At 44.3% G+C, this 16,482-nt stretch overlaps 1 protein-coding gene across 1 annotated transcript in view; it reads right to left on the reverse strand.

The window, feature by feature from the left end:
- The window catches only part of LOC138980064 (protein PHTF2-like), a 60,635-nt gene that overhangs the window by 3,017 nt on the left and 41,136 nt on the right, over positions 1–16,482 (reverse strand). The window contains exons 14-17 of the mRNA XM_070352862.1: positions 9,784–9,870; positions 9,032–9,187; positions 6,856–6,951; positions 1–6,319 (exon numbers count right to left, since the gene is read on the reverse strand). The exon at positions 1–6,319 is cut by the window's left edge and continues 3,017 nt beyond it. Coding sequence (XP_070208963.1) covers positions 6,170–6,319; positions 6,856–6,951; positions 9,032–9,187; positions 9,784–9,870 — 489 coding nt within the window. The 3' untranslated portion in view covers positions 1–6,169. The remainder of the gene's footprint in view (positions 6,320–6,855; positions 6,952–9,031; positions 9,188–9,783; positions 9,871–16,482) is intronic.

Genomic DNA, 16,482 nt, shown 5'->3' on the forward strand with positions numbered 1-16,482 from the left:
GTTACATCTGGCGCTTGCGAGCAGGGATGGGACTCGGCATGATATGTTCAGGTAATGGCATAATATGATCACTGAACATTTTCGTGCTGTTCCCATTCTGCGAACTTGGGATGGACAGTGGTCCCCCGGTTCGGAACTTCGGGACGAAGTTCATTCAAACGGGGGCGATTGTGACAGGGGAGGCTACCGCTCCTTTCACAGCAGACTCTGCACCCGAGTTGTTGGCCTTTAAGTCAACACCGGTGGATTGTGGAATTCTGTTTGTGATGGGGTCTGGTGGTTTCCGATTGTCAGTATGTTCATGGAAACCTTCGGGTTTGCATAACAGTTTTTATAGGGCTAAGAAATTAGCCCTAACATTTTCAATCCTGTTTGATTGCACTTCGCCTCCCGAGGTGATCGTAGTGTTACGGCACTCGGTTACATCTGTATAAATGATCAGCAGCTGGTACTCCGATCACAATACCTCCGTCCATTTTCATTGGTTAAGAGCATCCGTCAAGGTACGCACCAAGAAAATCCTACAGCCTAAATGCTACCTTTTCTGAGTAGGAATTATGTTTAGTGATAGACTGATTTTGTAACTCAGGGCACCAATATCAATCTGAAAATTAATGAAGGAAGAAACGTACCACTGGATCTGCCAACGAACCAGCAAGGCTGGTGAATTTTGGTATGTGTCCAAGTGGCTTCCTTCCCATGTAAAATCCTGGGCAGATCAGTGAAGGTTTACATGATGGTTTACATCATGGAGTGAAAGTACCAGTAGCATCACGTTTACCTTTACACCACTCGCTTCAAATGATAAACAGATACCCTGACATATTTTGCTTCCAATAAATGACTGATCTCACAATATGCAATTATATAGCTATTCTGATGGACACGTGGGGGAATTCGGGGGCTGTGATTGGATGGTCTCTTCCGATCATCAAAGCATAATGCTACGGAAGTCGGCCATTTTTGCTAGGAATCCAAAAGCATATTGGCAATAACAAAGACGCATGGTTCCGGTTTACCCATCTGTACCACACGATGTTTTAATCGACAACAGCATACACTGACAACTTGAAATTCTTCTCGGGAATGTTTTTCAGCTTTACAAATGTCGATAGCATACCCTTTTCTGCTAACTTCCCGATGAAACAGGACTAAATCAATTATTTTCTGTCCCTAAACACCACAAAATGCCCAAAGTCGAAAGATGTAGTACAAACAGGGGAGTAAAATGGAACAGCCATTTTTGTGTGCCTGTGTCAGTTGCCGACTGACACAAACTTTCGCATTCGGCTTTTCTTATCTCGTAACTCCACACTAAATACCCCACTTCCCCTCTGAAGTATTGATGTACAACCCATGGCACTTATGTAGTCGTTTATAACTGAGGTTGAAAAATTCGCTTCATGACCTGCTCGCGATTAGCTGTTCTCTTCTCCTCCCCTTCTTGTTGCATCTTTTTTCTTCAGTTGTTTCTAGTTTTCCGTTTATGTTGTGTTTTGGTCTTCTTCATAAGTAGTCTTGTTCAAAATTAAAAGAACTCAAACTTCTTTTTGTTGTATTCGAATGAACTAATAAAAAGCTGTTTAACAGCTGTGTTGTCAAATCGAGTTTTTTTCCAAAGTCAGTGTGGCGCCTGCGCAAAACTAATGCGCATAAGAAACGGCGTCTGCTATCAAAAGCTGAGATCAACGCATCGACGCAAAAACTGTCATTTTGTAAGTTTGGAACAACAAATCAAGGTCAGAACAGCTATATAATCGCTATTGTGTTTACAGCGTAGCAATAGGGTCCGATATTTAGACTCGAACAAGTATAATGCGACTCGTCTTCGACTCATCGGCATTATACTTGTCTCGTCTAAATATCGGACCCTATTGCTACGCTGAAAACACAATAGCTGTTATTATTTTCCATATATATATAAGGCAAATATTACAAACTTGTATGAAATGTGGAAATACAGCCGAGACAAATCCTCTGAGATCTAATACCTTGTAGCTCATTAGTTCAAGCAATAACCATATAATCAGAAGCTGTGTGTAAATGCAGTGATACCTATATACGTGAGAAATATGAAGTAAACATTATTAATGATGCACTTCTATAAACAATGAGTAAAATTACACACACTCTTTGGTTTACTTGTTTAGGAAAGGCCGGGGCATGCCATAGTTTTCAGGAAAATGCAACAGACTTAAAACAGTTCCCAGTAACTTCATCGTCACAAAAGACTTAATCCTTTCTTTTGTAAAAACACTTTCTTTATTTCTTTATTTGGTGTTTAACCTCGTTTTCAACTACGAAGGTTATATCACGACAGGGAAAGGGGGGAGATGGGATAGAGCCATTTGTCAATTGTTTCTTGTTCACAAAAGCACTAATCAAAAATTTGCTCCAGGGGCTTGCAACGTAGTACAATATATGACCTTACCGGGAGAATGCAAGTTTCCAGTACAAAGGACTTAACATTTCTTACATACTGCTTGACTAAAATCTTTACAAAAATTGACTATATTCTATACAAGAAACATTTAACAAGGGTAAAAGGAGAAACAGAATCCGTTAGTCGCCTCTTACGACATGCTGGGGAGCATCGGGTAAATTCTTCCCCCTAACCGGCGGGGGGTCACTTTCACTTTGAGACTGTGCTGTTTACATTCGACACTATCAACACCACTTTGCAATACTGAAATAATTTTTTCTGTGTTCGAAAGCTACAGCCAATCGTTATTATATCCCCTTAGGTACAGTTTTATAACATTATTGGCACATGTAAACAATATGAATTAATGAATGAACGCTACGTATATGGCAGCCTTTAAGCTCAATGTGAAGCACACTTTAATTTAAGACTCTCTCCTTTTTAAGATCTAATTTTGTCAATTATTTCGAGATCTTAAAATGGAGGTTTCACCACGCCTTCGAACACATGCACAAGGTCAAGGGAAGTAACTTCAAGTGCAGCTCAATGTGAACCACATCATTTTACACAAAACAGAACAACGATTGGTTGGTTGGTTTTTGGGTTTTAATGTCCCTTCAGCAGATGCTAGCTGCTATTCTAGCCCGAAACCGAACAACGAATGACACTGCTGACATTAAAATAGAACAGTCCCATTCATTATTCTTACTGCTCACCTGGATTAATATATGTACACTGGAACATAAGGTGTTTTCAAAAGAGCGGGAATATGACACACTGAGGTGAATATTGCGCGAAGAAGAGATATACGGTGAAAAGACATGGGGTGGGGGTGGGGAGAGGGAGGGGGGTGAGTCAAGGGGGCAGGGGTTAGGATAGGGGCTCCGAGGCGCCTCTTTCATTGCTTAGTATCACAGATACAGCAAGCATTAAATTAAACATTTCTCTGAGATTTAGATGTCTTTCAGCATATGGCAAGACTTTGTATTAGTTGTTATCACACATTCTGAAAATGGACAAAGGGGGCGAATAAGGTTGAGCTTTCAAATCTCGTTCCACGCATCTGTTACACCACAAATGCTTGAGACTGAACACGCACGCACACACCCATGCACACACTTTCACAATCAGATGATCCATTTAATTTGAAATCTGTTCAGTGACCTTCATAATTTTAACATAATTTCTTTATCATCGCATCACAGTTTTGTCCAGGCTTGTACGTGGCATAAGAGCGTTTCGTTCTAAAGGGACCATAACAAATTTTTCGGGGAGGAAAAAAAAACAAAAAAACCCAGCAGCCTAGCTAGAAGTAGAACCTTTTTGTGGAGACCAGGAGTTTTGGCTGAATAATTACTAGGTAGCCTCACATGACAATTTTTTTTACATGTCGATCTGAGAAAAAAAGGGACGTAAGCGCTCTAAATGCATACGACATGTGCAACAAGAGTTAGTGAGAGTTATTCGGAACCAATCTCCTGGCACCTGAGAGAATAACAAGCATTGAAACGAAGAAACGACTTTTTTTGGTCTTTTTTGCTTAATATTTTCTGTTTGGCATGAGTTCAAACCCCACCACACATCACACAAACATAAGATTACACTATAAGACAGCTGGATTTTTGATTATGTCAAGGCTAAAATTGTTACTGACCATAACAAATTAATAATATACGTATATATATATTTTAGAAATAAATAACCATGTTAAACTTGTGACGTCTGTAGACAAAACTAGCTGAAAAAAAGTCTGCATAAATCCATAACTACATCCAATTAGGCTCATGCACTTACTGACTAATACATTTTGGCTTACAGCACTACTAGCTTACTTTACCAAGTGCATGAGGTTGTAAAGTCCTATTTCACACAATAGCCTCAAGTAATCTAAATAACATGCAATCAAGTCAGAGAAAAGTTGACATTAAAAAAAAAAAACATAAAAAATTTGACTTGGGAACATCGCACTAGTCTCTCTGGCAATTGAGACAAGCTGTACAACAAGCAGTAGGTCAGTTACTTAATTTATTAAAAAAAGCTTTGTTAATTTTTAATGAAGATGATCGTGAAACAAGCAAGAGATCTAAGTACTAGAAGTTAAGTGAGCGCTGTCGTGCAAGTTAAAATCACCGAGACAAAAATCACCGCATTATTCTAAAACCACTTCTTTCTAGTCAGTCAATCAATATGATCAACTTTCTCTGTGTCCACAGCTAGAACACAGCACTGTAAGGATCAGATCTTTTCCATAAAACCGGTATCAATTTGAGGTAACGTGGTACACCATCACTGTATCTGCCTCATAGTCATATCATATCGTCGTCAACATGCAATTTTGGCGTAAGTCGATTTCTACAACTTTCAGGCATGGGAATTGAAAATAGTCAAAAAGGCTGAACATATTAAAATAATAGCAAAGCGCGAAGCGCCTAGCCTTACTATAGGGGGGTCCGGGGGCATGCCCCCTCCCCCCGGAATTGTGTTCTCTCCAAAGAACCCAAATGGTGCAATTTGGTGTCAGCTGAGCTCCAAGTTTGCCATTAAATTCAGTTTTTAGAACCATTTTTGCCTCCCGCATTTATTTTTTTGGCGGACACTTTTGCGTTTTCGGCGGAGCAAAAACAAAATTCGGCGGAAATTTGCCTTTCGGCGGACAATTCCCATGCCTGAACTTTTCAGGAGAGAGAGATAACTGTTCGAACTGTTACGCCATTTTGTGGCCTATTTCTCTGATCAGTAAAGTCAGAGACTGTAAAGTACACATTCCCTGGTCGAGTTACGCCGTTTTCTCTCTGGGACTGGGACCATTTTTTGCACATAAAAAGTTATGCTATTTCTTCACAGGTGGATTTCACCACTTCCGGGTATCGCATTTAGATTCTGAGAGCACCAGGTTACGGAGAATGAGTTGCTTAGTCCAAAGCACAAAACAAGTCAAAATCGCCAAAAATTGACTTGAGCCAAAATTACGTGACGACGATGATATGCTCTTTTCCCAAACAGCACACCCGCTAAAACAGCGTTACCAGAGGCCTGAGTTGAACACAGATGCATACAACAGCGTCAACACTATTTGTGGCTCCTCACAATTATACGCCACAACCAGTACGAAAAGTTTCTCTGTAAACCTGGATGAACCTAAAACAGCATTATACTCTGGTGCTGACACACACTGGCTATACTTGTAATGCACGTGACAGCATCTAAAAAAGCAGAATCTGACAACAGCATCTTTTCACTACGAGACGTGGAACTTCTGATGGCATCTTAAAAGATGCAGAATTTGACAATAGCATCTTTTCACTTACAGATATGGAACTTCTGATGGCATCTTAAAAGATCCAGAATTTGACAATAGCATCTTTTCACTACGAGACATGGAACTTCTGATGGCATCTTAAAAGATCCAGAATCTGACAACAGCATCTTTTCACTTAGAGACACGGAACTGCTTTAAAGGTATCTTACGAATGCAGAAACTGACAACAATATCTTGACATGTGTTGGTTGTGACTTACGCAACAGCGTCTCAAAGATACGCAAACCGACAATAGCATCTTAAAGGATGCAGAACCTGCCAGCGCACATCTCACAAATGCAGAAACTGACAACAGAATCTGAGAGACGTAGAAACTGTTAACGACATCTCAGAGACGTAGAAACTGCTAACGACATCTTGGAGACTCAGAAACTGCAACAGAGAGACGCAGATCACCATCACATGTTTGGCCCAACAGGCTATAGCTCTCACTTGAGCTTGATCTTGTAGAGTTTGAGTTTGAATCCGAGGACTTCGGTCATGACGGCAGAGAAGGCAGAGAGCACCACAACCTTCATGATGTTGTAGATCAGTGGGTTGGCCGAGAATCCTGAGATCTTGAAGGGACTTTCCAGTTCCTGGAAAGAAAAAAAACAATACCACAATGCTGTACTTTCTACACATTTTAGTGTGATATAGGAAACTGCTCATATAACTTTACACCTGTTGTGTGAATTCTTATGCACAAACATTGAATGACGATGTATGTGTGCAAAGAACCACCCAAGCAAATTTCCAAAATGCTATCTTTCACCACAATGTATGTCTTATTTCATCATTAAAAATACTGATTTTGTTTACATTTCAAATATTCACCCCTTTCTATTTTTTCTCTTCTTTTTCCTTCTAGCAACCTTGTCTGCTTTAGATCTGGTGATGACAAAAGCACTTCAAATACAGTCCAACCTGCCCTTGCAACCACCTCTCAAAAGTGTCCACATTTCCACAACGACCACTCCCAAGGATCCCAGATAAATCTTTCTTCTATTTTTCACCTTTCCCTAGCGACCACCTGCCTTTAATGACCACTTTTGCTCTATCCCTTAGATGGTGGTTCTAGACAGGCTTGACTGTGCATGCTTCACAAAGAGAAAAGAAGTATGCGCAGGTATACCTTGAGGAGATCTTCCGCCAGACGCAGGACGTTGTTGGCCAGAGTGAGTTCTTCTTTCTTGTGAGGCTTCTGCTCCATCTGCAGGTACAGGTTGATCTGCAAGACAACAACACCTGGTTACCATCACCCTTCAACACCTGGTTACCATCACCCTTCAACACCTGGTTACCATCACCCTTCAACAACTGGTTACCATCACCCTTCAACATCTGGTTACCATCACCCTTCAACACCTGGTTACCATCACCCTTCAACAACGGGTTACCATCACCCTTCAACACCTGGTTACCATCACCCTTCAACAACGGGTTACCATCACCCTTCAACACCTGGTTACCATCACCCTTCAACAACGGGTTACCATCACCCTTCAACAACGGGTTACCATCACCCTTCAACAACGGGTTACCATCACCCTTCAACACCTGGTTACCATCACCCTTCAACAACTGGTTACCATCACCCTTCAACATCTGGTTACCATCACCCTTCAACAACTGGTTACCATCACCCTTCAACAACTGGTTACCATCACCCTTCAACAACTGGTTACCATCACCCTTCAACAACTGGTTACCATCACCCTTCAACAACTGGTTACCATCACCCTTCAACACCTGGTTACCATCACCCTTCAACAACTGGTTACCATCACCCTTCAACACCTGGTTACCATCACCCTTCAACAACTGGTTACCATCACCCTTCAACATCTGGTTACCATCACCCTTCAACAACTGGTTACCATCACCCTTCAACACTGCCAGCATCCGTTTTTTTCTGTCAGCACATTAACTTGTCATCAACCGTCCCCTGAAAGCAGAGTATGGCTACCTAATTGGCGGGGTAAAAACGGTCATAAACGTAAAAAAACAACTCGTGCAAAAAAGACGAGTGTACCTGGGAGTTTCAGCCCATGACCGCAGACGAAGAAGAAGAATTAAGTCATCAACTTCATCTTTCTGACAAAATGTTCCTTTCTCGTTATTTTCAGTGTTTACTGTAGACACTTGTCTCATGCACCTTTGAAATTATTCAGTTAAAATGTAGAAGCAGATAAAAAATCTATTAAATGCCAATAGACCATTTGTTACAAAATAACTGTTGAGTTTGATTGGGTCGTGAAAGAATGAATACTCTTGCTTTTAGTGAGGCAAACTTTCCACATGTACTCCTTATCCATGCGTTTTAGACACAACCCGGGCTAGTCCATGGCCTATACATTGTCACGTGGGAAAGTAAAAGCAAGAGTATGCATCCATTCTTTCACAACCCGGGCTAGTCCATGGCCTATACATTGTCACGTGGGAAAGTAAAAGCAAGAGTATTCATGCATTCTTTCACAACCCTGGCTAGTCCATGGCCTATACATTGTCACGTGGGAAAGTAAAAGCAAGAGTATTCATGCATTCTTTCACAACCCGGGCTAGTCCATGGCCTATACATTGTCACGTGGGAAAGTAAAAGCAAGAGTATGCATCCATTCTTTCACAACCCATACAAACCTGACAGAATTATTTCTTAAAAATAAATTATCAATTCGTAGTACTCTCCTCCTATTAACAGGGATGGCCAAATTGGCTGCCCGATTGCCTGGGGCTATTAACTATTCTGGCCTAGTAGAATCTGTCTGGCAGCTCGCCCGGTTGGCTAGTGAAAATTCAGGTCAAATGCAAAACAACTTTCGGTGGTACTACCGATTTTCAAAACCGTATAAACACGGGGAAAGCCTGTTCATCGCTGACCACAGCCCGGTTATCTATTGATTCACCGCTATTTTGTGTGTTTCTGACAGTCACAATTATAGTGTGTGGTATGTACCGGGAAAGTGAAATTTGTGGCGGGCTAGTGAATTTCTTGAAGTAACTTGCCCGGCTGGCTAGTGATATGTGTAAGATTTAGCCATCCCCGTATCAGCCCTGAAAGTCCAAAAAATGGCAAAAAATGGTAATTCTGAACATTTACTAGCCAGAGAGCAAACTTTACTAGCCAAACCAACAATTTGTTTCAGCAACTTTACTCGCATTTGGCAAGTAGATGAACATTTCTTCTCGCCAGTTACATGTATCTACTCGCCATGGTGAGTATTTTACTCACCACTTTCAGGCCTGCGTAGTCATCAGCCCTGTCTCTAACCCTGTACAACCTCGAACCAAATAAAACCAAAATGGCGTACCTGTTCTGTGATGAGGACGGACAGGTTGCGGTACTTCTTGTTGATCTTGAGGCCGAGCGTCATGAAGCGCATGATGTAGATACCCAGCGCAAAGCACCACACCACCAGCTCCCAGTTACACAGGTACTCCAGGTACGTCTCCGAGTCCTTCAGCATCTGTTGTCACACACAGGTAACATTTTGCAAAATTGCAGTATAAATCCACCAAGTTTTAACCTTCATCTGGCTCACGCTTTTCTCAGCCCTTTCATCAGCGGACATTCCCCGAAAGCGGTGTACAGCTGCCTAAATGGCGTGGTAAAAACAGCCATACACAATGCTGGCACAATTTCTGCTAAAAATGTAATGTAATAGGTGGTGCAGTATTACTTATAGCACACACAGGTAACATGTTGCAACATTGCAGTTACGCTCTAAGTTTTCATCTTCATCCTTCTAACGCTTTTCTCAGCCTTTGATCTGCCGGCACAATACTCATGATTTCTGCTCAAAGGTAATGTAAGATGGTGCTGTATATCTTATAGACATAAGACATAAGATTTTATTTTAACCATGTGCAGTGCTTTAGAACAAGTGCTTAGCTTGAGTACATTCAAAACATAGTCCTCAAGATTTTCCTTCATGGTAATTCAGACGTCTTTTTCCCCGGGGAAAGCAAACTACCATAGCATGGCACAAGAAGAGCAGGCAATGCCTCAAGGAAAGTAGTTATGGGAAAAGACTAGAGCAAAATAATCCAGCAATGTACGTACCTGAATACACATGAGACAGACGAGGCTAATAGTCAGGTAAAAGGAAGCTGACACGATGACGTCCACTGAACGCTGAGGGCCCCTCCTCTGCAATGAAAAAGACACAGTGAAACATACATCATTCCGTTTTTCTAGGGTGAGGGACCACGATAAAGGTTGTTTAACGCCTTCACGGTAAAACCAGTAAGGGCATGTTCCTGGGTGTGACCCCAAATTTAGATGGTTTAATAAAAATAAAAATTAATCAATTAAAAAATGTAAAAAATAAAAAGAGGAGGAAACAGGGCCACCAAACGAGAGGGATGATTCTCACGCTCCAGCTCCCAGTCAACGAGGCACCCGAGCCGGAGGGTAGGGGACATCATGTGGTATTTCCTATATGCCGGTTTCTGGCCTTCAAGCCTCTCCTATTGTTAGAAGACAAGGCACACGCTTTTCTCCTACGTTTTATAGCCTTACAATCTTTTATACCTGCGGGGACCTCATTTGGCCTTGTTTACTTTTAAAATTGCAATTATCTGAAAAACAAAGAAATCTTTTTCAAAATTGCAGAAAACTTTGCTGTAATGTCGGCAGACCTGCTGATTTGGTTTTTTTTCATAGCGGGGAAAAGGTATTACAGTGGAACCCCCCTTTAAAGACCCCCCAATTTAAGACTTCCTCCATTTTGAGACCCTGTTTTCTCACATGTTCTGTTCATAACCTCTGTAAATCTACCCCCAATTTAAGACTTCCTCCATTTTGAGACCCTGTTTTCTCACATGTTCTGTTCATAACCTCTGTAAATCTACCCCCAATTTAAGACTTCCTCCATTTTGAGACCCTGTTTTCTCACATGTTCTGTTCATAACCTCTGTAAATCTACCCCCAATTCAAGACTTCCTCCATTTTGAGACCCTGTTTTCTCACATGTTCTGTTCATAACCTCTGTAAATCTACCCCCAATTTAAGACTTCCTCCATTTTGAGACCCTGTTTTCTCACATGTTCTGTTCATAACCTCTGTAAATCTACCCCCAATTCAAGACTTCCTCCATTTTGAGACCCTGTTTTCTCACATGTTCTGTTCATAACCTCTGTAAATCTACCCCCAATTCAAGACTTCCTCCATTTTGAGACCCTGCTTTCTCACATGTTCTGTTCATAACCTCTGTAAATCTACCCCCAATTCAAGACTTCCTCCATTTTGAGACCCTGCTTTCTCACATGTTCTGTTCATAACCTCTGTAAATCTACCCCCAATTCAAGACTTCCTCCATTTTGAGACCCTGTTTTCTCACATGTTCTGTTCATAACCTCTGTAAATCTACCCCCAATTCAAGACTTCCTCCATTTTGAGACCCTGTTTTCTCACATGTTCTGTTCATAACCTCTGTAAATCTACCCCCAATTCAAGACTTCCTCCATTTTGAGACCCTGCTTTCTCACATGTTCTGTTCATAACCTCTGTAAATCTACCCCCAATTCAAGACTTCCTCCATTTTGAGACCCTGTTTTCTCACATGTTCTGTTCATAACCTCTGTAAATCTACCCCCAATTCAAGACTTCCTCCATTTTGAGACCCTGTTTTCTCACATGTTCTGTTCATAACCTCTGTAAATCTACCCCCAATTCAAGACTTCCTCCATTTTGAGACCCTGTTTTCTCACATGTTCTGTTCATAACCTCTGTAAATCTACCCCCAATTTAAGACTTCCTCCATTTTGAGACCGTGTTTTCTCACATGTTCTGTTCATAACCTCTGTAAATCTACCCCCAATTCAAGACTTCCTCCATTTTGAGACCCTGTTTTCTCACATGTTCTGTTCATAACCTCTGTAAATCTACCCCCAATTTAAGACTTCCTCCATTTTGAGACCCTGTTTTCTCACATGTTCTGTTCATAACCTCTGTAAATCTACCCCCAATTTAAGACTTCCTCCATTTTGAGACCGTGTTTTCTCACATGTTCTGTTCATAACCTCTGTAAATCTACCCCCAATTTAAGACTCCTTCTTTTTTAAGACCTGAATTTCTCAGATTTGTGTAGCAAAGACTGCCGCAAATGTCTGAAAATCGAAAATTTTTAATTAAATTTTGATTTAATATAATATACTTACCCAATTCTTATGAATGCATTGACTTTAGTCCCACATGCTAGATGTCGAAAAACCTCTCAAATTACCTGCCCTTAGTAGGGTGGTAACCAAGCTAAAAGCGACGCCATAGCCGTTGCTATGGCCTGACCTTGCTCGGTTACCCATAACACCCTGCGCACCACGTGAGCGCCAGCATCCGTAATAATCATTCGAGACTATTAGTCAAACAAACCCCCAAGGACATAATCCAGCGGGGACGGATGGGAGGGTATTAACTATAAGAATTGGGTAAGTATATTATATTAAATCAAAATTTAATTAAAAATTTTCGATTTAATCACATATTCTTACTCCAATTCTTATGAATGCAGATTCCTCCTAAAGGTGGAGGGAACCTACTTATGTCCTTGTAAGAACCTGCCCTGCAGCAACTAAAACCAGCAATGAACTGGAGCCATCAAGCCGCGTGCAGGAGATATCCCGAAGATAGAAACCGATGAACACATCATCTGATCTCCAGTAAGCCGTTTGCAAAGCTTCGCCTAGGCGACCAGAACGCAACACGGCAATAAAAGAAGCACAAAATCTGTACCCGAGCTGTTGGCAAACCTCGCATAGGCGAGAGGAACCCCACCAGCCAGAGAAGAACACCAGACTCCCGAACGCCTGAAAAGGAATAGAGGGAGGACTGAACGCCCCCCCCCCCCCCCCCTGTTGGGAACGCACCACTCATAGGACTGTCCTATGAATGTAGCAGAGCCCCTAGAGAGAGACAAATAAAAGACGTCTCTTTCGCTCCATTGTAAAGAAATAAGAACCTGAGCTAACGCTCGTGGTTCCAAAAGACAGTAACGTCAAAAAAGGGATTGAAAAAGTCCAACCAGACAGTTAGAAAATCCGAATCTCCCGGAGCGATAATCCTCCCAAGAGGAGGGAATCAAACACCAGAGGATATTGACCAGGTTTCTGAAACCCCAAAACCTGGCCAAAAACCGTGAACAAACGGAACCAAAAGCCCTAAGGCTACATCCTCTGGCAAACCCCAAAAACGCATGTGCCTCACCGCCCTATAAGGCCCAGAGTAAGTAGAACAAAGTCCCACGCGCTAAACAAGGGGGAGCCTCTAAACCTCGTAAAACAAGGTCCCTTGAACATGCCGACAAGAGCGCCATGAGCAACAGAAGAGAGGCCTATTTGTTTCAAAACAGCTGAGATAGCCGATAAGCCGGAACCTCAAAGAAGAGGCCCAGCTGTCCAAAGCCAACAACTGAAACAGAGGTGAAAAACCACCTGGCTTGAGAGAGGGGCGCTAAGGAGTTGCACCCCCGCTCTAAATCCCCAATTGGCCAAGAGGGCCAAAAAAGGAGCATACACAGATAAAGTGGAGGAAATATATGCTTCGTTCCCAAAGACCAGAGTCAGAACCCATGATCTAAAACACAAACAGCACGCCTCCAGACCCGTCAGCAGAAGGGCCAACCCCTGTGCAAGCCCTGAAAGGACCTGTTGAGCGAGTCGGCCAGATCGCAGAGCTGGCCGGGGAGAAATTCCCCTGAGAAAAATGATTTAGTGTGAAACCCAATCAGAATCCCCTATACTCTGTCTGACAGGGAGCGAGAACTTGCTCACCCCAGCTAGTTCACATAAGAAGCAACAGAAGAATTGCCCGAATGCAACAGGCCATGCCTGTAAATAGCAAAAAGGGAAAGGCTAGTAGACTAAGAGCCACTGCTCCTAACCTCAGGCAAAAGAGAAGCCCAAGGATTCACGTCTACATCACAGCCTCAAGACTGCAATCACCATTGCAGGCCCCATCTAGACGAAAACGCATCCAAAAAGCGGTCTAAGTCCAGGGGGAAACAGAGCTAGGGAAAAAAGTCCCCTGAGCGATCCAAAAGGATTCCAGCCACCTTCCCGAGTGGAGGAACCCACTCTGGAGGAGGACCCTCATGTCCCAGACCTGAGAGGCCGAACCCCCGAAAAAACTTGAGGAAAGACTAGAGAGCCAGTATAGCTATCGATACCGTCCGACCGAAGATCGGGTCTAAAGACCCCGCAGAGGCCTGCTCTCGTGCCAGTCTGGCAGTGAAAAGAGCTTATAGCCTCCCTATTCTCTCTTGTGTGAAGAATAAACCTTCCAAGAGACAAAGTCGAACAGCATGCCCAGGTAAAAAACCTGGGATAAGGACAGCTCGGAATTTAGCCTGGTTACTGAGAGCACCAGGCAAAAAAACCTGGTTCAACACCAAAGGAAAGTGCAGCTGACAAGCTGATTGACCTTGAAAAAGCTCAACCAGCCCCCGAGAAAGTCCAGAGACCAACACCCCCAGAAACCGAGCCCTTTCCTATGTGCAGAAACACAGAAGGAAAGCTCATGTGAGAGCACCGAGGAAAATCTCAGCCAAAGCTGAAAGCTCTAGCCCATGCCGACCCACCTCCCGCAGAGAGGGAGGCGACACTGAACCAAAACACCCCTTTGCAACTGGGAGCGCCTAAATGCGCTGCCAGAGGTCCAAGAAGGAAGGGAAAGATTCCAGCTATTGAGTAGGTTTCAACAACCCCCGAAAAAGCCTGACCCTTGCTTCCTGCAACCAGCATGAAATCAAACCCCTTGTAAAGGAAGGAGATCACACCAAGCCAAAACAGTGTGGGCCTAAAACGTCACAGAGAAACCACTCCGCTCCGTGACGACCCTAGCCCAAGCTGCCAGCAGCCTGGCTAAAGCCTTATCCAAGGCAGCCTCCCTAACTCAAAAGAGCGTTCCGGGAGGATAAGATTGCCTATAAGAAAGCCCAGAAGAGAGTCTCAGCCAAAGCAGAAAACTCCAAACCATGCCATCCTATCTCCTCCAGAGAGGAGAGGGAGGAGTAATATCATGAAAACTCCATGTTCCCTGTGGTCTGTAAGAGAAGCCAGAAACTAACCCCTGGCCATAAAAAAGTCCGGATCAGACCCTGAGCCTGAAAAATTCCCTGCTATCTTCTTCCGCACTAAAAGTGAGGACGAAGCAGCCTGAAACCCCGAAGCCAGCAGTCCCCTGCGTAAAAAGCAGCGGGAAAGGTGTAGGCTGAAGACCACTATCCTAAGGTGCGGATCAAGCCAAAAAGTGTGGCATGTGGCAGGCAATCACCGCAGACTCAGCAAATGAAACAAATTGCGAGAAAGCCTGTGAAAACCCAAAGGCATCCCGGAAGAGGAAGGAAGAGAGACACCCCCAACCTATCCGGGCCAAAGTAAACTGCAACAGCAGCCGCTCTATGTATGGGAAGCCTACAATCAGTAGGCAACCCTATACACTCCCCCTCCTTAAACAAGAAGTCCGAACCTAACCACCAGTTGTGTAAAACACAAAAGGAGGGGAGGCAGGGGAGGTCGCGCACTAAATCTCCTGCCAATAACCCGCCAAGAGTGTGGATGAAAAGCGTGATCAGTCTCTGACTGCCAACCCAAAACCGCCCACCTGAACAAGAGGTGGGGGGAAGAGGGGTTGGTAACTGGCACAGATCTCTGCCAAGAAGAAGAGAGAGTGGAGAAGCAAGACAAAGCCGGGCCCGGCGCGTCTTACCCCACCCGCTGTGCGAGAGAAGCATCTCAGTGCTAAGAACCAGACTACCTGGTATGACCACAACCCACCCCAAGCGGGGAGGGGGGCGGTCCAGCACAGCCGTAACCCCAAGACGGGGTAAGGACTGAAACAGAGAAACGGCCGTAAACGGCCGATCCTCGCTCGTCCACCTGCCGAAGTCAAGTAGCCCTATCACTCACCCACCCCTAGGAGGGGGGGGGGGGGGGTGACCTACGCTGGCTACGGACAATGACCACCGGCCAGGCGATACTAAAGCCGAGTCCCTGCAGATCATTGTGAACACAAAGAATGGGAGACTGGAGAGAAAGGTTACGTTCTGTCTCCGCCTGACCATGTAGCCGGCCGGCACAGCCCGTGCAGAGAACAAAACGGAGCAAAGCTCATTGTTCCCTGACCACTGTGCGAGACACCCTGCCGAGAACAAAAGAGAGTCAAGCTCATTGTTTCGCGACCGCTACCCGCGACAAGCGCGGGCAGCTAACACAGCCACCTGCCCCAAACGGAGCAGAGAAGGAGTATGTAAGGTAGCCTGGAAAGCCGTACATAGCACCCCCACTGTGTAGCAAGGCCTGAGCCAAGCCACCCCCAGATGAGGAGGGGGGTGGCTCGTCGCAGCAGTAAGAGCGACGGAGAGAGACGAACCGAAAAACGGCCGACCCCCCTCCGTCCACCTGCCGTAATCCTATAGCCCACCGACCACACAACCCGATAGGGGAGGAGGACGACTGTCGGGCCAGGACAATAGAGGCACAGACTGTGAAGACAGTCCAACAGCGCCCACCCCGTCCGACCCAGAGGGAGGGACAGGGTGGAACGCTGCTCCAGCCCCCACCCGATCCTGCCCAGCGGGCGGGAAAGAGTGAGCCACTGATACCCCCCCACCCTGCCCCAAATGGAGCAGAGAAGGGGTATGTAACGTAGCCTGGAAAGCCGCCACCCCAACGCGCCCGGGGGGCGGGAAAGGGTGGGAAGCTAACACAGCCCCCTGCCCCCAGTGGGACAAGGTGGGACCAAACCCAGGCTGTGACTTACCAT

The sequence above is a fragment of the Littorina saxatilis genome, linkage group LG11 (genome assembly GCF_037325665.1).
Source record: "Littorina saxatilis isolate snail1 linkage group LG11, US_GU_Lsax_2.0, whole genome shotgun sequence".
In the NCBI taxonomy this organism is placed as follows: Eukaryota; Metazoa; Mollusca; class Gastropoda; order Littorinimorpha; family Littorinidae; genus Littorina; species Littorina saxatilis.